This window comes from Siphateles boraxobius, unplaced genomic scaffold, assembly GCF_051911475.1.
Source record: "Siphateles boraxobius isolate OS27281-9 unplaced genomic scaffold, OSU_SipBor_1 46, whole genome shotgun sequence".
NCBI classification, from domain to species: Eukaryota; Metazoa; Chordata; class Actinopteri; order Cypriniformes; family Leuciscidae; genus Siphateles; species Siphateles boraxobius.
This window is the reverse complement of record NW_027509097.1, coordinates 18,744,899-18,767,029: the sequence shown is the minus strand read 5'-3', so window position 1 is coordinate 18,767,029 and position 22,131 is coordinate 18,744,899. Positions and strand designations below refer to the sequence as shown.

The 22,131-nt window shown below is 43.1% G+C and overlaps 1 protein-coding gene across 2 annotated transcripts in view; it reads right to left on the bottom strand.

The window, feature by feature from the left end:
* hectd2 (HECT domain containing 2) overlaps positions 1–3,088 on the bottom strand; it is a 35,762-nt gene extending 32,674 nt beyond the window's left edge. Inside the window, exons 1-4 of one of the 2 annotated variants that reach the window (XM_077201201.1) lie at positions 2,496–3,088; positions 1,664–1,790; positions 810–948; positions 623–725 (exon numbers count right to left, since the gene is read on the bottom strand). In XM_077201201.1, coding sequence (XP_077057316.1) covers positions 623–725; positions 810–948; positions 1,664–1,790; positions 2,496–2,573 — 447 coding nt within the window. In that variant the 5' untranslated portion in view covers positions 2,574–3,088. The remainder of the gene's footprint in view (positions 1–622; positions 726–809; positions 949–1,663; positions 1,791–2,495) is intronic. The other variant, XM_077201202.1, reaches the window with a different exon arrangement.
* Positions 3,089–22,131: the final 19,043 nt, after the last annotated feature.

Below are 22,131 nucleotides of genomic sequence, written 5' to 3'. Positions count from 1 at the left end.
CCCCTAATTATTTCAATACTTAAGGAAAAAAATAATACATAGTCCTTTTAATATAAAACAGCCAACACTTATGTGAACATGCCAAGGAAGCAAATATTTTTTTTTAACATGGTATTTTATATGTTTATTTAAAAATGTAATAGTAAAATCAAAGTCCGGACCATTACGCTGAATGACAATTTTACACTTTGGAGCATTATTTTACTCATATTTTGTAATTTTATTTTCACTAAAGTTATTTGAAACATGTAAGTAGACTCTTTACTTGCATTTACTATGTTTTTTTTTTTAATGTAAAATCTTTTTGTAAATTTAATTTGATGCGGACACCAAAATGGGGACGTCTCGTCTTTGACCCAATTACATCTATAATTACACTGTTGACCCTTTCCTTACATCTTACTCTAACCTTAACCCTAACCATACCATGAAACCTGTCCATAACCTTACCCGTGTATCCCACAGTATAGCAGCAAATGTGTTTTGCATTGCAACATAAACACAATAATTACATTGTATAGTTATTTTGGTCATTGTAGTTAAAGACACCTAGTATAAAGTGTGACCAAAAAAACAACACTAGAAACCAGAACAACACACTGTATTGGGAGCTTCAACACACCTTAAAGGCACCATTGAGTTCCAAAAAGGAGTCGAATGTGGTCAAGTAGAAATCATGGACTTGCTTCCAATCCCCTGAGATAGTTGCCCTTTCAACATCGTCCCTACAGCCATATAAAGACATGGTTAAACATACAGTAACTGATCTGTGAATACTGCGTGTTACTTAGGGAAGGAGAAATACGTACTGAAACTCTTTGGCGGTTTTGGTTCGAATGGGAATAATGGGTTCTGAAACAAAACGAGCTTTCACCTCTGGAGGGAGAACATCTATAGAGATACGATGCTTATGTCTCACATCTGGAAATATTGGGGGAAGCTCTCTCACTGAAAACAAACACATACAAAATTAATTAGATGGCAGCTCGCAATATGAGCAAGGTGGGCCGTTCATCATGCCCTCTAAAGGGATTTTTGTAATCACTCTCTAGCTAACAATTATTTGTCATTATCTTATCAGAAACAACTATCAAAACAATGACTCTCAGCATCCCAATTACTACCCGGTGACATGCAATTACCATCAGCACATATTGTTATTCCTTTTAAAGGCACCCTAGTCCTTTCATTCTCAGGAACAACTGATGTTTTCATGGGTTCGGACAGTGAATTTACAAGGTAAAGTGAGATATTTAACAAGCTTTAGCACTGCGTCAAGCCTCCAGCCCATGTAGTGTCTTCATAGCGAGTTCCCAGCTCATCTGTGCTAAAGACATGTTAGACGTGAATACACTTGTGCCTTGTCAGAGACTTGAAGATGAATGCATCACATAGACAACATCTTTGATCTCCAAGACAAAGAAAGGAAAACATCTGCTTAAAACAGTGAAGTGGTTATTAATTCAGAGCAGCCGAATCGACAGCTTTGAAATGCAATGAGTTTTTTGCCGTGTTGTAAAAGGGAACTACCTTTTAATCACTCATGCATATTATTTTTAAGCCATAGTAACCTAGACCTAAAGCACAGACTGTGGATGTATTTGATAATTAAGTTATCTAACAAGAATTAGCCAAAAAGTGGCATCACTGGAAGGAGTCTGACCTTGTTTAACTGCAGGTAGCAGGAACGGAGAAGAAAAACTATGGCCTGACTCTCTTTTGTGATTCAGGGTGGAGATGAAACTTCCGTAAGATGGGAAAGGGAGCTTCGGTCCACGATCCAAGCTCTGCTGATGAAACGATCCACGTTATATTCCTATATTTCTAGAAAATAAACTGTGCTGCAATACACCTGTATTTGTGCACATTTGGCACTGAAAAACTACAATAAACTATATGTTCTATACTTTACAAAACTGACAGAGTAACATAAAAAGAAAAAGAAATAGTACTAATAATATGCCCCTCCCTCTTATTCTTATATTTTTGAATAAAAAGAAGTATCAGTTTAAAAAAAAATACAAAATACATTTTAAAAAAGATTTAAAGAATAGTGGAAGTAAACAAAAACTTGTTAATTGAGATTGTCACTCATTGGTAACCAGAAGCATCAGTGTTGTTTTGCAGAAACGAAACATTATGTCTGATGATGTATTATATGTGCTAACACTAAGAAAATACAAATTCAGTAAGAGAAAATACACTGCACATATGCAGTATGTTTAGCTAAATATTCCATCAACATTTAGTTTTGCTGACTTTTTACACTACAAAAAGTGTTGCCTCAGCAGTAGCCTAATTTCTCGAAGGACCCTGTCTAAATAATTAGTCCAATTCAAAAGCAGTGATGCATTAAAAAAGGGAAAAAAGTTACATTTATTGTATTTTAAAGATGAAACATGCTGCATTCATGATAACGTATATTTTTGATATTGTATATTTGTAAATTACAACCAGTCTGCAATAGCCTATATGAAATGCAGAAAAATACTTACATGGTTTAGTATAGGAGGAAGTCTGTCTCTATCCCTTTCTTCAAGTGGACAGTTGTTTTCGCTCATGTTTAGATGCATGTCCCCTGAAGAAAATCCTTTCGAGCACAGTTACATGGCTTATTTTTCTGGGAAAGGGTACTTTTCCCGTCTGCGTAATGTCAGTGCTCACTTTCCTTTCACTTCTAGAAATACAGTAGTGAGTCCAGTAGGCTACTGTCTGTTCTTTTTGCTAAGCAGGTGAGTTTTTGAGACCACGATGATCAAAAGGGCTGATCTTCGCTTGTCAAAGAGAACAAACGAACTGGATAGTAAGAAAAGTAAAAAGAAAAGCTACAAAAATCTTCGCGACGCTGCGTTTAGTGAGTGAAGTAACGTTAACTTGTTGAAGAAGTGCCGTGGCGTCTGTATGCAGTCCAGCTATACGCTGGCGCCATGTTGTTGAGGATGATGATGATGATGATGATGATGATGAGGTTTGTAGTTACGGACTTGGATACGGCCTCTGCCACGACGTAGCCTAACACTGGGGACGTGCTGCTGAGTCAGATTTATTGCACACCTCTAATTAAAATATTTTCTAGAAGTAAACATACACCCAGTGAAAATCTATATTTGTATGTAACACCACAATCGCAATTTGGTGGTCGAATAATAAAAATACTTAGTGTATATAGTGTACTTATTTTGTATATCCCACAGAAAAGTGAACACATACTGTCCACTATGGTGGATATGTTAATATATTTTATTAATATACCTGAGGCCATACATGTCACTGTGCTACGTGAATGTTACATTGTCAGCTTTTTTTCTCGTAGGCTACCATATTTTTGGGGGTGTGGCCAAATGTGGTAAATATGACCTAAAGATGAAACGTAATATGGCTTATATAGGCTAAAATATAATATAATATAATATAGGCTATTATAATATAATAAATAGGCTAAAGAATGATGTAGCTCGATTGTAATGATGTTACTGTAAGTCGTGTATTATTTAGAACATTTCACCACACCACCAAAAATATGGTATGAGCGAAATACATTGACAGTGGTTTTCTGAATCTGTGTGAATTGAGGGAAAGACCTTTAAATCTGAGCATTGTAAGGTTCTTGTGCATCAGCTTTCTCTTATTGTGACCTTGTGTCAGAATGAACAAACCACATAATTTGCTTCAGTACTGTTTTCTTTTTTAATCTATTATAACAGTGAATAGGAGTGTTTTACATAGACATAGATTAAAGTTATAATTTTAGTAATATGGCCTAGATTAAATTTATAATCCAAGTAATATTTACATATGCTTTATATAGGCTGTATTTAATTTGACAATCCATAAGTCAAAGTAATGATGGATAAAACAACAGTTAATAAACTCAGCTTGTCTTATTGACCACCAATAATTAGCTCTGCATCTAATCTCATACAATAACATTGGACTGCTGAAACACTCGGCCAGTAGATGGAGGAAGAGATCTGTTTTTGTAAAACGTGAAACTTAGGCCTATGTTTACATCAATTGCAATGATATGGATCTTAGTATAATTCTAACAGGTTAAGGGATTTAATCCCTTAAGGGATTTCAATGACTCTCAACAGGATATTAAAAGGATTCAATTGAAGACTAAAACAAAAACATTGTTGGAGAACCACAGAGAACACAAATAGCCTATAAAATATAACTAAATATAACTAAAATTAAACATCTCTGCATAAAAACATGGCAACATTTATTTCCTCAATGGAACAGTTAAAATGATGTATTTTGAAGTAAAAACAAGGTCCTTCTTTAACTCAGACCACACAAGAGCATATTCCTTTTTAAATAATCTCTGGCTTTCAATTTACACTAAACCATCACTAGATTTCTAAATGTGATATATGCCCAGCACTTGTGACCATGTCAGGCATCCGCCTTCACTGTCTCCCGCCAGTCAGACGAACATTCATGTACAGTAACATGAGTATTTGAGTACACGACTTGGATTCTGCAGTTGGTATATTGACAAATATGGCTCAGCTCTTAGAACTGGATACACTGTGTCGGACAACTGATCCTGACAGCATGACATTAAGCCATAGACTAACACCATGCTTTACTGTTTGATTTGTTTATGTCTTTAGATTGCCACGTTTGAAAAGGCTCTTCTTTATTGATGGAACAGACATTGAAACCAGATCATAATGTCTTAATTAACAAGACAGTTTGTACAAGCGTTCCATTGATACATCCAGCATATGGACTGAGGATAGACATGTTGGGTGATTGCCTTTCCTTCAGTGTCCTATTTTAATGTGGTTAATCACTTAGGACACAATTGACTTGGACACCAAAAAGCACATTCAGCCCTTTAGTATTCTTAAGAAACACACACACACACACACACACACACACACACACACACACACACACACACACACACACACACACACACACACACACACACACACACACACACACACACACACACACACACACATTAGTGAACTTATGAGGACATTCATGTCATCTCCTCTTATGACAATAATATAACTTGCACTTCATGTAACATGTATAGTATAGCCTAAGCCTTCTCTGTCTGCACAGGATTTACATGTGATAAATGCAGGGAGATAGTCAGGCTGACGGAGAAGATTTCAGAACTAGATACACGCATCCAAACTTTAATTGAGGTTAATTGTAAGAGTCCAAGGGCTTTAGATACTGCTTTGGATCTGACTAGCTTAACTAGTCTCTCTCTCTTTTCCAGCACTTTAGACACAATTGCTCTGTTGCGCTTGAAGAAGATAAAAGAAAATAGTCCAACGTCGTGGTACAACGAGCACACTCAGTCCCTTAAGAGAGCAGCCAGAAAAATGGAGCGAAACTGGAAGAAAACAAAACTAGAGGTACTTCGCATTTCATGGAAGGAGAGCTCGATTGCATAGAGAGAGGCCTTAAAATCTGCTAGATCTGCTTATTTTTCAACCCTATTAGAAGAAAATAAACAAAACCCTATAGGTATTTATTCGAAACAGTTGCTAAACTGACGAAAAATAAAGTTTCAAGCCGAGTAGTTTGCAAGCAGCACAACACTAATGATTTTATGACCTTCTTTACTTATAAGATTGATAATATCAGGGAGAAAATTATAACTATGCAACCATCTACTACAGTAGTACAGTATCAGACAGTGCAGTGTAGTCTCACTGATGAAAAATTCGATTCATTAATTGCTATAGGAGAGGAAGAATTTTCTAAACTCGTTAAATCATCTAAATCGACAACATGTTGTCTATCTTTTTCATTTCACTGACTAAACTATTGAAAGAGATGCTTCCAGAGGTCATAGATCCTCTTCTCAATATCATTAATTCATCTTTGTCACTAGGATACGTACCGAAAACTTTTAAGCTGGCTATGATTAAACCACTAGTTAAAAAAACGCAACTTGATCCTACAGAACTAGTTCAATTCAATTCAAATTTATTTGTATTTTCACAATACATATTGTTTCGAAGCAGCTTTACAGAAAGTGCATTCCAGAAATGTACATAGAAAAATATAGTTAGTTAATCATGTATTAATTTAGGGCATAACATATCGCCGGTGTCGAGTCATCTCTTCACATGCGTCGAGTTGTCTCTTCACAGGCGTTTAGTCATTTCATCGTAGGTGTTGGGGCATCTGAAGTCTCCGTGAGAGGCTGGATACAAACTGGAGCTGACGAACGTCATTTACCTCGGGACTAGCATCCCGAGATAACAGCAAGAAAGCAAATGGGAAATAATTAGCATAGCTGCTGTTCATAATATTAATGCATTCGATCTGATTCAACAGTGGTATAAAAGGTAAGCATTATGTGAATGCTTGGCTAAAGAGATGCGTCTTTAATCTAGTTTTAAACTGGGACAGTGAGTCTGAGCCTCGAACAATATCAGGAAGGCTATTCCAGAGATTAGGAGCTAAATGCGAGAATGCCCTCCCTCCTTTAGTCGACTTAGATATCCTAGGAATGACCAGAAGCCTTGAATTTAGTGATCTTAAAGAACGCGATGGATTGTAGGGCGAAAGAAGGAGGTTGATCATTTGAATTTGATAAGAAGGCGCGCAACACTCTTTATAGGCAATATTCTCGCGCTAGAACGCTTGTTTTTCAGCGGGAATGTAAATTATAATAGCACTTAACCATGAACACAAAAGCCACACCACACAAATGGCTTTTAATTTGTTTATTTCATTAGCAAACATGTCACTATAATTGTTAAGTTTTTTCCATAGATCAATTTTCTGCAAAAATAACGATCGACATGATTGATGCTTTGTGGCCCCTTTAAATGCAGTTGTAAAAATGACCACGCGTTCGATCTACGTCAGAGCATCAGGGCGTCCACGAATCTTTCCACGGCGTCGCTGGCAGGGCGGCGAGAGCGAATTTTGCCGCTTTCGCCGGCGGCGGTGTGAACGTACAGTAAGAACTCTAGCAGCTGCATTTTGCACTAACTGTAGCTTGTTTATTGAGGATGCAGGACAACCAGCTAATAAAGCATTACAGTAATCTAGTCTTGATGTCATGAATGCATGAACTAACTTTTCTGCATCAGAAACAGATAGCATGTTACGTAGCTTAGCAATGTTTCTAAGGTGGAAAAAGGCTGTTCTTGTAACATATGAAATATGATTTTCGAAAGACAAGTTGCGGTCTAGTATAACACCCAGGTCTTTTACTGTAGTGGATAAAGTAACAGGACATCCTTCTAAATTAAAGTTGTATTGTACAAGGTTTTGTGGGTAGTTTTTTGGACCAATAAGTAATACCTCCGTTTTATCTGAATTTAATAGCAGGACATTACACGTCATCCAGCATTTTATATCTTTGAGACACTCTGTCAATTTAGATGAGTTAGTGTTTTCATCTGGTCGTGATGAAATATATAATTGAGTGTCATCAGCATAACAGTGGAAATTAATTCCATGTTTTCTTATAATATTACCAAGTGGCAGCATATATATTGAGAATACCAGAGGGCCTAACACCGATCCTTGCGGCACTCCATAGTCTACTGACGTTATCTTCGATTTTTCCCCATTTAAACAGACAAAATGATAACGGTCTGATAAGTACGATCTAAACCAGCTTAATGCCTGTCCCTGAACACCAGTGTAGTTTTGTAGTCAATCCAAGGGTATTTTATGATCTATAGTGTCAAAAGCAGTGTTAAGATCGAGTATAACTAGTACTGAGATACAGCCTTGGTCAGAAGCTAAAAGTAAATCATTTGTAATATTAACTAGCACAGTTTCTGTGCTATGATGCGGTCTGAATCCTGACTGAAATTTTTCATAGATATCATTTTCTTGCAAGAAAGAGAACAATTGAGCGGATACAATTTTTTTCTAGTATTTTAGACAGAAATGGAAGATTTGATATGGGTCTGTAATTTGCTAGGTTATTTGGATCTAATTGTGGTTTCGTAATAAGATGTTTTATTACTGCCAGCTTGAATATTCTTGGAACATGACCAAAAAATAAAGACGAGTTAATAATATTGAGAAGAGGCTCTTCCACTACAGGTAACACTTCTTTCAGTAGTTTAGTGGGTATTGGATCTAATAAACATGTTGTTGGTTTAGATGCAATGATAAGTTTATTTAGCTCTTCCTGTCCTATAGTTGTAAAGCGGTGTAGTTGTTCTTGAGGGGCGATAATTTATGCTGAATCATAAGCCACCATAAAAGATTGTACATTTACAATTGTGTTTCTGATGCTTTCTATTTTCTCAGTGAAGAAATTCATAAAATCATTACTACTATACTGTAACGGAATATTTTGCTCTGGTGATGTTTGTTTATTTGTTAGTCTAGCCAGGGTGTTAAATAAAAACCTTGGATTATTTTGGTTATTTTCTATTAGTTTGCGGAGATGCTCAGCCCTGGCTGCTTTTAGAGCCTTTTTATAACGTGACATACTGTCTTTCCACTCAATTCTAAAGACATCTAAATTAGTTTGTTTACATTTACGCTCCAAGTTACGGGCTTCTCTCTTGATAACATGCATAGGACTGTTGTACCATGGTGCTTTAGTTCCCTTTCGAGAGGTCTCTCCTATTGCGTAATGCTTACGCTATGGGAAAACTCCTTTTCTCGAGAAATATTGAAGTCTTTATGTAAAACGCATTGCAGCTGCACAGCATACAGCAATGAGCGAGGCAGCTCGGTCATTGGCTGTGCTGCGGCAACTTGCACGAACCAATGACGGGGCAACTCTGAACCCGCTTCCAATGAGCGTGCTTCGCGTCCACGCGCGTCAGAGCCCGCCAAGATGGGCGTGGCCAAGGGCTATATATTGGGCGCCCCGTCGTCTGAGTTCTTTAGATTTAATCTCCGTCAGCAAAGAACCTTCTCTTCGCTGATCCTCCCGATTTGTTGGAGTCTTTTCGCCGCCGCCGCCGTCGACAAGCCTACAGCAGGACTGCTTCGAGGACGCCAGCGCCTTCAGCCGCCTTCGATCGCCCTTCTGCTAAGCCATCCGGCTAGCATCATCACTATATCCTTTTCAAAGCTTTCAGTGTTCGCCCCCGCGACGCTTTTTCTAAAAGAGCAATTTTTCAAGGCGTCAAATGCCTTCCTGCGCTTCGTGTCGAGGCCCTCTTCAAGACGGGGATCGTCACATCATTTGCGCCCGCTGCCTGGGACCGGACCACGCAGAGGCTGCCCTTACTCGAGGCGGATGTCCCGAGTGTGACGCCCTGGGCCTCACCGAGCTGCGCGCTCGCTTCGCCGTTTTCACCGCGAAAGAGCCCACCTCTTCCGTGCTGCCATCTCCTCTTGTCGAGCCGCGAAAGAAAAAACGCCGCTCACAGAGGCTGCCGGAGCACGCGGTTTGCAGTGATGTCACGCCGGGCCAATCCCCGCGTGCTTCACCGCCACCCGAAGACTCCCCGCCGCCAGTCCAGTTCACACAGGCGGACCAGCACCCCTCCAGCGGAGCGATGGGGCTCGTCTCGTTTGGCGCGTCAGGGGATGACGAAGATAAGGATGACAGTTTTTCCTGTGATGCTGCATCCGACGACTGGCCGGGCTCGTCCTTCGACCCCGCGCCTTCGACATTAGCGGGCACGAGCGCGGGCTCCAGCATGGACTCAGAGATCGTCCGCATTCTCTCCAAGGCCGTGGAAGACCTCGGGCTCGATTGGTCTTCCCCGGAAGAACCCGCCCGCAGCCGACTGGACGAGTGGTTCCTGCAGGGGCGCCGACAGGCCCCTCGACAAAGACCCTCCCCCTTCTTCCCGGAAGTTCACGACGAACTCACGAAGTCGTGGAAAGCCCCGCACTCCGCTCGCCTGAAGCCTTCTTTTTCTTTGTCGCTCTCCTCCGTGGACGGCGCGAAAGAAAGAGGCTATGAGGGGACTCCACCCCTCGAGGAGGCTGTGGCCAATCATCTGTGTCCACCCTCCAACGCTGGATGGAAAGCTAAAGCTTCTCATCCCTCGAAGCCTTGCCGGTCCACTTCAGCTCTCGCCAGTCGCGCATTCGCCGCCGCCGGCCAAGCTGCATCAGCGCTTCACTCTATGGCTGTCCTCCAGGTGTTTCAAGCCAAACTTCTCCGCAGTATGGACAAGTCTGGACCCGAGCCTGAGGCATTTAAGGACCTACGCAGCGCCACTGACATAGCGCTGCGAGCCACAAAAGCCACCGCCCAATCCATCGGCCTTGCTATGGCTAACCTGACTGTCCTTGAGCGCAATCTGTGGCTGACGCTAACAGATGTGAAGGATGCAGATAAGGCGTCTTTCCTCGACGCGCCTATCTCCCAAGACGGCCTGTTTGGACCAGCGGTGAAGGAGTTCGCCGAGCGCTTCACCGAAGCCCGTAAGGACTCACAGGCTATGCGTCACTTCCTGCCCAAGCGATCTAGCTCATCGCAGAGCCGCCAACGGCCGCCTCAACAGCAGCGAGCTAAGACGGCGCCCCCCGTTTCTCAGCCCAAACCTGAAACGGATTTTCGACGCCGCTCGCGCTCTGCCAACAGGAAGCAACCGCCCGAGCGACGGGGACCTCGGCCCAGGATTGTGCTGAACCCAGAGCCTCGTAAGTCCTCCTAGCTACAGGGAGGAAAAGGGAGAGCGCGTGTCTCGCGAGAGCCGGACCGTTCTCTCCAAAACGTCTAAAGCATTACCCAGTCCCCTTACAGGCGGCTGGAAATGTCTATACAGCAGCCAATGTGCCAGCAACACAGCTCGCCCACCTGCAAACAAACGCCGTTTTTACGGCGACACACAGAAATCACATAAAGAGCTATTTTCTGCCTGTGTCATTAAAGGGTCACGTGTCCACACCAAAGTGCGCATTCCCACATATCAAAACTGTCAACGCAGTGCCAAATGTTTTCCCAGCTCAGGCTGGACGCCCCATAAATGTAGATTGTGTGCCAACTGTTACGTATGCACCACTACACACAAGCACTGTTCCCACAGTTATAAACACTTCCCCAGTAAAAGCGGGAAGTTGTAAAAGAGTAGCGCGTGCGCCCGCTGTTATGCACGCACCCCAACTCACAAACACTGTTTATATGGCCAAAAACCTCCCGCCACGAGCGGGAAGTTTTATGAAAGTGGCGCGCGTGCCTACCACAGTCTATGCACCCCCACCCATAAGCACTATACACACAGTGTTAAACATTTCCCCATCTCACTCTGTGAGCATTACAGCGAGCGTGCCTGTAATCTCACACGCACCCCTGCACTCGGCATTCAGCAGAGCAGCTCAGCGCGCGTCCGTTAACACAGAACGATTCGCTGGCGGGAGCCATACGTCACTGCGACACGCCCCCGGCCGACATTCAGCCCAGATCTGTGCGAGCGAAAGCTTGGGAAAATATCCCCGACATGCCGAAATGGGTTTTGAACATAATAAAACACGGTTACTCGCTTCAATTCGCTCGCAGACCGCCCCGCTTCACAGCGGTGGTAGAGACGAAAGTGAGAAAAGATGTTTCACATGTTCTACGCACCGAGATGCTCAAACTGATAGAGAAAGGCGCTATAGAAACAGTCCCCCCCTCTATGAGCGAGGCAGGTTTTTACAGCCGCTATTTTCTCGTCCCGAAAAAGGATGGCGGTCTCCGCCCCATTCTAGATCTCAGACATCTGAACAAAGCTTTAATGATTCGTTCGTTCAGAATGATAACTACCAAGCATATCCTCACGCAAGTTCGCCCGAGGGATTGGTTTCTGTCAGTGGATCTGAAAGACGCTTACATTCACATTCCAATAGCGCCTCATCACAGGCCATTTCTGAGATTCGCTTTCGAGGGACAGTCATACCAGTACACAGTACTACCATTCGGCCTGTCACTGGCACCCCGTACATTTACGAAATGTATGGATGCAGCACTTTCCCCCCTGAGACAGCGGGGAGTGCGAATACTAAATTATCTCGACGATTGGCTAATACTAGCACAATCAGAGAGCCAGTTAGTGACACACAGGTCTTGGATTATCAGTCATCTAGAGTGCCTAGGTCTAAAAATCAATTTTGCAAAGAGCATGCTATCCCCCAGCCAGAATATTTATTTTCTGGGAATAGTGCTAGACTCAGTGCAGATGACGGCGCGCCTCTCATCAGAGCGCGCGCTCACTATCCGGCGCCTTGCAACATCGTTCAGAGCGGGCGCGCGCGCCCCCGTCAAGCGGTTTCAGAGGATGCTCGGTCTCATGGCCTCAGCATCAGCTGTACTCCAGCTAGGATTGTTGCACATGCGTCCTACCCAACGCTGGCTCAAAAGCCGTGTCCCCACCCACGCGTGGCGCTCGGGCCACTTTTTAATCAGAGCAAATCACGGCTGCATAAAAGCCCTGACGCCCTGGAAAGCTGTCGACTGGTATCAGTCCGGCGTGAGTTTGGGTGTAAACACAAGGAGAAAAATGATCACGACAGATGCCTCCAAAATAGGTTGGGGGGCCCTTTACGAGGGCAGGCCTGTCTCCGGCTTGTGGTCAAACCCGGAGAAGCGCCTACATATAAACTGTCTGGAATTGAAAGCGGTCGCTTTGGCTCTCAGAGCCCTGCTCCCGTACCTGAGGGACGAGCACGTCCTAGTCCGAACGGACAACATGACGGTAGTCTCGCATATAAATCGTCAGGGTGGACTCAGATCGAGCTCCCTGCACTCGATGGCCAGGGAGCTCCTCCTATGGTCCCAGCGCAACCTGCGCTCGCTGAGAGCAGCGCATGTGCCAGGTGTTCTGAACCAGGGAGCGGACATGCTGTCCAGAGACAAAGTTCTCCCAGGAGAATGGTCTCTCCACCCCCTGACGATTCAGTGGTTATGGCAAACCTTTGGCAGAGCAGAGGTCGACCTCTTTGCCTCCAAGGAAAATACGCACTGCCCTCTCTTCTTTTCAAAGAGCACGGACGCGCTCGCCCAAGTCTGGCCGAGCCGCCCCCTGTATGCCTTCCCTCCGGTTGCGATGCTACCTCAGGTCATCAGTCGGATCAGGGAGGAGAAATGTGCAGTGCTCCTGGTAGCCCCACTCTGGAAAAACCAGACGTGGTTTCCAGAACTGATGCAGATGATACAATCTGCCCCATGGCCGATTCCACTGAGGCTAGATCTCCTCAGGCAGGCCAACGGGACGATCCTCCATCCCAGCCCCGATCTGTGGGCCCTCCATGCGTGGCCCCTCAACGGATTCCCGGGAACCTCCCCAGTGGAGTGTTGAGAACCATCACTGAGGCGCGAGCGCCCTCTACGAGGCGCTTATATGCCCAGAAATGGAAGGTGTTCAGTGACTGGTGCAAGTCCAGGAACCTGAATCCTGAGACATGCGAAGTACCGAGTGTGCTCGTTTTCTTACAAGAGCTGTTGGAGGCAGACCGCACCCCCTCCACGCTCAAAGTATATGTGGCTGCCATAGCGGCATCACATGAAGCGGTCGAAGGGCACACACTAGGGAAAAACTACCTAGTTGTTCGTTTCCTGAGGGGCGCCAGGAGGATAAATCCCCCACGCCCCCCCTCGGTGCCGATTTGGGACCTAGCCACGGTCCTGGACGCACTTAAGCGTGCCCCGTTCGAACCCCTCCGAACTGTGCACCTTAAACAGCTCTCGCTCAAAACTGCTCTCTTGCTGGCTCTCGCCTCGGTCAAGAGAGTGCGCGACCTGCACGCGCTGTCATCAAGCGCTTCCTGCCTGGAGTTTGGACCTAACGACAACAGGGTTGTCCTCAGGCCAAGACACGGGTATATTCCTAAAGTGCTCTCTACTCCTTTCAGAGCACAGGTGATATCTTTGGCCGCGCTATCGTCCCCAGCAGACGAAAGTGACGCTAATTTACTCTGCCCGGTCAGGGCACTCAGAGTATATTTGGAACGTTCTGCCCTGTTCAGACAGACAGAGCAGTTGTTCGTATGCTTTGGCGGCCGCACTAAGGGTCTGGCTGTGTCAAAGCAAAGAATATCGCGCTGGATAGTTGATGCTATAGCGCTGGCTTATGAAGCCAAGGGCCTTCAGTGCCCCTTGGGCATCAGAGCTCACTCTACGAGAGGCATGGCCTCCTCGTGGGCGTGGTCGAGTGGGATACCCATTCAAGATATTTGTGCGGCTGCAGGCTGGGCCTCATCGTCCACATTTATCAGGTTTTATAACCTACAGGTCCCCTCATTGCACTCTAACATACTGTCGGTCTAACTATGCATAGGCTGGGGTGTGTACATGCTGAGCATTGTCTCCTCCCTCATAGAATCACATCTTTACATCTGATGTGGAGGATTTTTCATACATGACAGTACATAAAAATGTCCTTGTGTGTGTCTTTGGACGCCCTTTGGGCCGTTCCACGTTGTCCCTTTATAAAGCCCGGCTTCGGCTGGCTCGTTGGATAATTACTTCGCTCAAAAGCTCAGGCACCGGCCTCCGGCTTAATAGAAGCGAAGTCAGCACGCACAGCGTTTTACATGGCGTTCCCATAGCGTAAGCATTACGCAATAGGAGAGACCTCTCGAAAGGGAACGACTCGGTTACTAACGTAACCTCGGTTCCCTGAGAGGAGGGAACGAGTATTGCGTAATCTGCCGTGCTTGTGCTTGGTCAATTTGCTTCAGTCGATTGAACCTAAAGAACTCAGACGACGGGGCGCCCAATATATAGCCCTTGGCCACGCCCATCTTGGCGGGCTCTGATGCGCGTGGACGCGAAGCACGCTCATTGGAAGCGGGTTCAGAGTCGCCCCGTCATTGGTTCGTGCAAGTTGCCGCAGCACAGCAAAATGACCGAGCTGCCTCGCTCATTGCTGTATGCTGTGCAGCTGCAATGCGTTTTACATAAAGACTTCAATATTTCTCGAGAAAAGGAGTTTTCCCATAGCGTAAGCATTACGCAATACTCGTTCCCTCCTCTCAGGGAACCGAGGTTACGTTAGTAACCGAGTCGTTTTCTCTCTAACCTTTTTTAATCTAATTGGTGCTACAATTTCTAATGTACTAGAGAAAATGGTGCTAAAACTGCTAGTCATTTCCTCTAGTTCATCTGTTTGTTTGGGTTCACTGAGCAGCTGAGATAGATCAGGTAAGCTATTTGAGAATCTATCTATAGTGGTTGGAAGGATTGTTCTGCCTGGTCGATAACGTGGTGCAACATGACAAATTTCAGCAGTACGTATTATGCAAGTTACCATGTAATGATCAGTGACATCATCACTTTGCGGTACAATATCTATATCCGTTGGATTGGTTCCATATGATATAATTAAATCTAGTGTATGATTTAGATGTTGAGTGGGACCACTGACGTTTTGCTTGACCCCAAAGGAGTTTAATAAATCTGTAAACATAGCCCCTAACGCATCATTTGTGTAATCTACGTGTATGTTAAAATCTCTGACAATTATTGCTTTATCGAAATTGACTAATAGATCTGAGAGAAAGTCTGCAAACTCTTTTAGGAAATCAGCATAGGGCCCTGGAGGTCTATATACAGTAGCCAAGGCTAGAGATAATAGGGATTTCTTTCTTACATCTAAGAGCGTAACATTTAGCACAAGTACTTCAAACGAATTAAACCTGTGACCTGTTTTCTGAGTAACATTTAGAATATCTCTATAGATTGTTGCAACACCGCCGCCACGACCGATCAGACGGGGCTCATGCTTATAACAGTATCCTGGTGGAGTAGACTCATTTAGACCGAAATACTCATTTGGTTTAAGCCAGGTTTCAGTAAGAAAAAATACATCGAAACTATTATCTGTGACCATTTCATTTACAATAACCGCCTTAGGTGTGAGCGATCTAATGTTTAGAAGACCTAGGTTTAGAGATTGTTTTTGTTCACTGATATTGAGATTTTCTGGTTTAATTACAATAAGATTTTTCCTAGATCCTACAGTAGATTTATTGTTTGGCCTCACTAAACGAGGAATAAACACAGTTTCTATATAATGTTCTACACTACTTATATAAATTAAGTTTGGACAGCAAAGACTGCGATTTGGACTTTGACTTACTAGTCAGATGGTGTGTAACGTCTTGGAGATGTTGTCCGACAGAACAGCCGCTCCGATTCTGCTGGGGTGCAGGCCATCAGCACGGTAGAGCCTAGGTCGCTCCTAGAACAGATTCCAATTATTTACAAAGAGCAGTTTCTGTTCATTACACAATTACATTAACCATTCATTTAGTGCAAATAATCTACTGAACCTTTCTTGTCCTTGTCGGTACATGGGAAGCGGTCCAGACACGATGATCGTTGCTTTAGGCGATGTGCTGCGTACCGTCTCGATCAGGCTCCTGTAGTCCTTCTTCAGAACATCCGTCTGCCGCGGCCTGATGTCATTCACTCCCGCGTGCAGCACAACAGCTCTGATGTGCTCGTCACCGTTCAGGATCACTGGAATCTGTGCAGCGACATCTAGAACACGGGCACCAGGAAAGCAGTGAGTGCGCACCTTACCCTTACCTGAGGTAGCACGGACATGACGGACGATTGGAACTGCCGATGATCACGGCGTCGTGCCATTCCGACTTGCGTGCCGGACTGAATGAAGCCAGGGATGATCACATCCTGGGTGCTTGCGTCCTGTGCTGAGAAGCACACGGAGTAGACGAGTTAAAAAGTTACTAACCACTGACTTGTGAGCATCGGCGCATGATGTTTCACGGCGTGAGATCGCCGATCTCGCAGCTCGGCTTGCCTCTCCAGTAGACCACGAATCTGCTTCTCCAAGGACTCCAGCTCCAACAGCACCAAATGCAGCTCGAATGTGTCCTCACCTGCACTCAGAGGTAACGTTAGACACACATCCGATATATTCGCCATTATAACAGATGAACAGTAAATTAGTAGTGATACTACCAATATCAATACTAATTTAGGACTGAAATCCTGGATATAACCCGTATCCTTTCAGTGAAACGGGTGTAAATGAGACGATCGATAGGCGAGAGGCCACGTGTGCAATGCTAGCGGGCTAAAGGCTAGTAGTGGAGATTCGGAAAGTTGGATCTAAGTAGCGATATCAAAGCAATCCGATTGTTTTTATAAGGAAAAGTATCGAAGATAAGTTCACATGCTGTAAAAATAGAAAGTGCTTGTTTATAAATGAGTGATAAAGAAGAAAATCAAGGATTTATGAATCAATTCGACGGAGCTCCAAACACAAGCACAAACCGCACGCGCATGCGCATCAATTACAAACTAGTCAATTACAGGCCGATCTCAAATCTACCTTTTCTGTCAAAGATACTAGAAAAGGCACTATCCTCACAACTACAGTATGTTCCTTTTTAGAAAGAATTGGTATCTGGGAGGATTTTCAGTCAGGATTTAGACCGTATCATAGAACAGAGACTGCTCTTATTAGAGTCACAAATTATTTGCTCTTATCATCCGATCTTGGCTGTATCTCGCTATTGGTGTTACTCGATCTTAGTGCTGCATTTGATACTATTGACCACAACATTCTTTTAAATAGACTTGAAAATTATGTTGGCATTAGTGGAATTGCATTAGCATGGTTTAAATCATACTTCTCTGACCGTTATCAGTTTGTAGCAGTAAATGAAGAGATGTCTTATCGATCAAAAGTGCAGTATAGCGTACCACAAGGCTCAGTACTAGGAATGTTGCTGTTTACTCTGTACATGCTACCCTTAGGAGATATTATTAGGAAGCATGGCATTAGTTTTCACTGTTATGCTGATGATACTCAGCTCTATATTTCTTCAAGCCCTGATGAAACTTACCAATTCACCAAATTAACGGAATGCATAGCTGATATAAAAAAAATGGATGACTAGTAATTTCCTACTACTTTATTCAGAAAAAACAGAGATTCTAATTATTGGACAAAAAACTTCCTCACGTAATAACCTAGAATACTGTCTAACACTTGATGGCTGCTCTGTCAAGTCCTCGTCGTCGGTTAGAAACCTGGGTGTGCTCTTTGATAGCAATCTTTCATTTGAAAGTCACGTGAATAGTATCTGTAAAACCGCATTTTTCCATCTAAAAAATATATCTAAATTATGTCATATGCTCTCAATGACAAATGCAGAACAATTGACCCTTCGCTAAGCCATGCCCGAAAACCGCAACTGGCCAATCGTGTCTTAGCAACCGTAACTAGGCGCGGGAGGTCTGGCAAGCTTTCGAGCGAGTGAAACATGCCGAAGCGTTGTGCGTATGGATTGTGCTAATCTGATACCCGGTATCCTAAAAGTTTGGATGGGGGAGTGGAATTTTTTTCCTTCCCGAAAATCTAAAAGCCAAGAGGAGAAATGATGTGCGTGGATCAGCAGTGTGGGAGACCACATTCACAACTACATGTCCACAGGATTAACAAAAACACATATTGCTTGGAAGTTGGAAATAATGACTGTTCTTTGTTCATAATGCATATATTTTAACGTAAAATAATACGATTAAAGACAAGACGGAGGCTCACTGACATACTTTAAAATATATTTCAGCATTTCGTTAATCGACGGCCTACTAACGTTACCCCTGACTGAGTAACTTTAACCCAATCTGATCGCGGCTCTCCCGGTGTTAGTGTTATTCCACAAAATGTATGGATAAACTGTTTGATATATAATTATTAGATTATTTTCACATTTCACTTACCCTGCTGTGCACGAAAATAGCTGTGTGTTTCCCATTTGAATCGTCAGCGTATGAGGCGGCGGCTGCTTGCGCTGTGACTATAGGCTTTAGCTTCAATTTGAATTAAATTATTCGCTAATTGGTTGCATATTATTTCGTGGATACATCGCTCGAATGCACACTGCAGTCCCCTTTGTCTTGCTCTCTCAGATATTTCACATGTTCGCCCAAAATTACTAATTATCTCATTGGAAATGTCTGACACCGGTGCATACACACTGTAATAGACGTGCCAGACACGAAAGCTTGAAAGGCGTAGCAACAGTAACTAGGGAGGGCGGGGCTTAGCGAAGGGTCAATTAGTTCATGCGTTCATGACATCTAGGCTAGATTATTGTAATGCTCTTATGGGTGGTTGCCCTGCACGCTTAATAAAAAAATTATAGATGCATCTTAACGCATTATACTCCTTCACGTCTATTGCAATCTCAAAATTCCGGCCAGTTTATAATATCTATAATATCAAAATCGACTGCTGGCGGCAGATCCTTTTCCTATTTAGCACCAAAACTTTGGAACAATCTTCCTAACATTGTCCAGGAAGCAGAAACAGTCTGTCAGTTCAAATCTAGACTAAAAACACATCTCTTCGGCTTGGCATACACATAACACATTATAGATTGCTATAATTCAATGTTCGGCTGCATAGTTTAGATCAGCTGGAACCGGGAACACTTCCCATAAATCCTGATGTACTTTGTACATCATAAGAAGGATGGCGTCTAGCCGTCTACGCTAATATTAGTCTCTCTGTTTATCCCGAGGTTTACCGCAGTCCGCCGGATCCGGATCTGATGAAGGACTTGCGCCTGGACACAATGACAACGCAGTCCGGAAGTGTCAACTAGTCTCTTCCTTGTGAAGGCCTCCTTCCCTTTACCACTGTACTGATAAAACGTTGTCAGGATAATTCCGATTCACGTGGCTACGCGGAAGCGATAAAAAATTCTCAGAGTCGAAAGCAAATCCAAAAGCAAATTTATCAGTCAAAAGCAAATCCAAGATGACCGCAAGTGTTTGTCTGTACTCTTTTGTCTAAAGTTTCCCATAGTCGTTATTGGTGTGTTTATGCCATCTTTTATTTTTATTTTAAATATATATATTACTTATTAACTCCAGATCATCCTGTGTATATGCCGATATGCCTACTTTGTTCTGTGGTGTGGAAGTTGCCTATTGCTGGTGTGTGCGGGGTATCGTCTGTTGTCGAGCAGGAGGGACACTTATTTGTGCCGTGTCTGTGGACTACGTGTGTTGATGCCGCTACTGGGCGGTTGGGGAGCCGTTCGCAGTTGGTGCGAATGTCGTGTCGTTTGCTGTCGGGTGGAGGGGACACGCACGTGGATTATGTCTGTGGGCTTCGTATGCTGGGACTGCTGTGGAATGGACCGAATTTTGGACTGTGTCGTCGTTGAGGGGTCTTAAAATCTCCTCTTGGTTGTGTGTTTGGTCACGAGACTCACCGCAGAGGTTGTGTTGCCTCTTGGTGAGAGGAAATGGAAAACTGACTCATCATGCTACATCTATTTGTGACGATAGCAATCCGAGTTGCGGTGTGGCGAGGAGAAAGTGGTTCGTGCTTCTGCTGTTGCTTTCAGGTATTCACCCCAACCCAGGCCCAGAGTTGGCCCAACTTCAAACACCAGAGGAACTTAAATTAAGTAATGGCACACGATTTTTTCATTTTAATGTGAGAAGTTTGGTAAATAAGATGGATGCATTGCGAATCTGGGTAGATTCAACTGATGCTGATATCCTAATTCTCACGGAGACTTGGTTGAAAAAATCAATTACAGACGATATGATACACATTAATGGATATACTGTGTTTAGAGCCGATCGTAGTAAAAAAGGAGGAGGGGTTGCAGTCTATACTAAAGTAAATGTGAATTGTATTTGTAATCAGTCAGTTAGTTTTACAAAGTGTTTTGAACTTTTAGCTATTAAAGTATTTTTACCTAATGGGGCTGATATGATGGTGGTCGGTTGTTACCGGCCACCTTCAGCTTTAAGTGAGGCAATTTCATTGCTTACGGATTTGCTTCACAATTGGTCCAACTGTGATTTAGTTATAATGGGGGATTTAAACTGGGACTGGTTGTCTCCATCATCCGATCATTTTAAGGATGTTTGTAATTCCTTGTGTTTGGAGCAATTGATAAATTCACCAACTCGCCTAAATGGAAAGGATATGAGTAAATCATCATTGATTGATGTTATTTTAACTAATATACCCCATGTCTTCTCTGCAATAGGAATTTTTTGTAATGATATTAGTGATCATTGTGCAACATCCTGTGTGAGAAATTTTAAGATACCTAAGAGTTCACCCAGATTTATATTTAAACGTCAATTTGAAAATTTTAATGTACAGGCTTTTTTGTATGATGTATATAATAGTGATTTACAGTTGGTTTCAGTTATACCTGATGTGGTTGATGCTTGGGATTATTTCAAATCTATCTTTCTAGAATTTGTTATAAACATGCTCCTTTACATAGATTTCGGGTGAGAGGTAGAAATAATCCTTGGTTCAATGAATCCGTCTCTAATATTTTTAAGCAAAGAAATGTGGCTTGGTCTAAAGCAAAGAAAACAAATGGTGAGGAGGACTGGTCTCAATATAGATTATTACGAAATAAGTGTACAACATTAATAAGTTCGAAGAGTCAGTATTATTTAAACCTGATTAATGATAACATGAATTGTCCTTCTAAATTTTGGAAATTAACGAAATCTCTTATAGGATCAAATACATCCACTAATCTTCCAAAAGTTTTAAAATTGAATCAAAGATTAATTACAGGCAAGGCTGATATTGTTAATACGTTTAATAGTCATTTTATTTAAAGGGTTAGTTCACCCAAAAATGAAAATGATGTCATTAATGACTCACCCTCATGTCACTCCAAGCCCGTAAGATCTCCGTTCATCTTCAGAACACAGTTTAAGATATTTTAGATTTAGTCCGAGAGCTTTCTGTCCCTCCATTGAAAATGTATGAACGGTATACTGTCCTTGTCCAGAAAGGAAATAAAGACATCATCAAAGTAGTCCATGTGACATCAGTGGGTTAGTTAGAATGTTTTGAAGCATCGGAAATACATTTTGGTCCAAAAATAACAAAAACTACGACTTTATTCAGCATTGTATTGTCTTCCGGTTCTGTTGGGGATCCGCGTTCAGTGACGCTGCTGACGTAAGACGCTGCTGACGTGTGTCTGGTGCGCCCGAGCTTCGTTTACAGTCTGAGGGAGACGCACGCTTGAAACAAAACAATCTTCACAAACATTTCTAAGGATTTCCACACAGAGGTAGACTTGCATTTTTTTGCCCAGCCATATTTATTTGAGCCCGAATACACGGACGCACCAGATACACGTCAGCAGTGTCTTACGTCATCAGCGTCACTGCGGACTCGTGAACGCGGATCCCCAACAGAACCGGAAGACAATACAATGCTGAATAAAGTCGTAGTTTTTGTTATTTTTGGG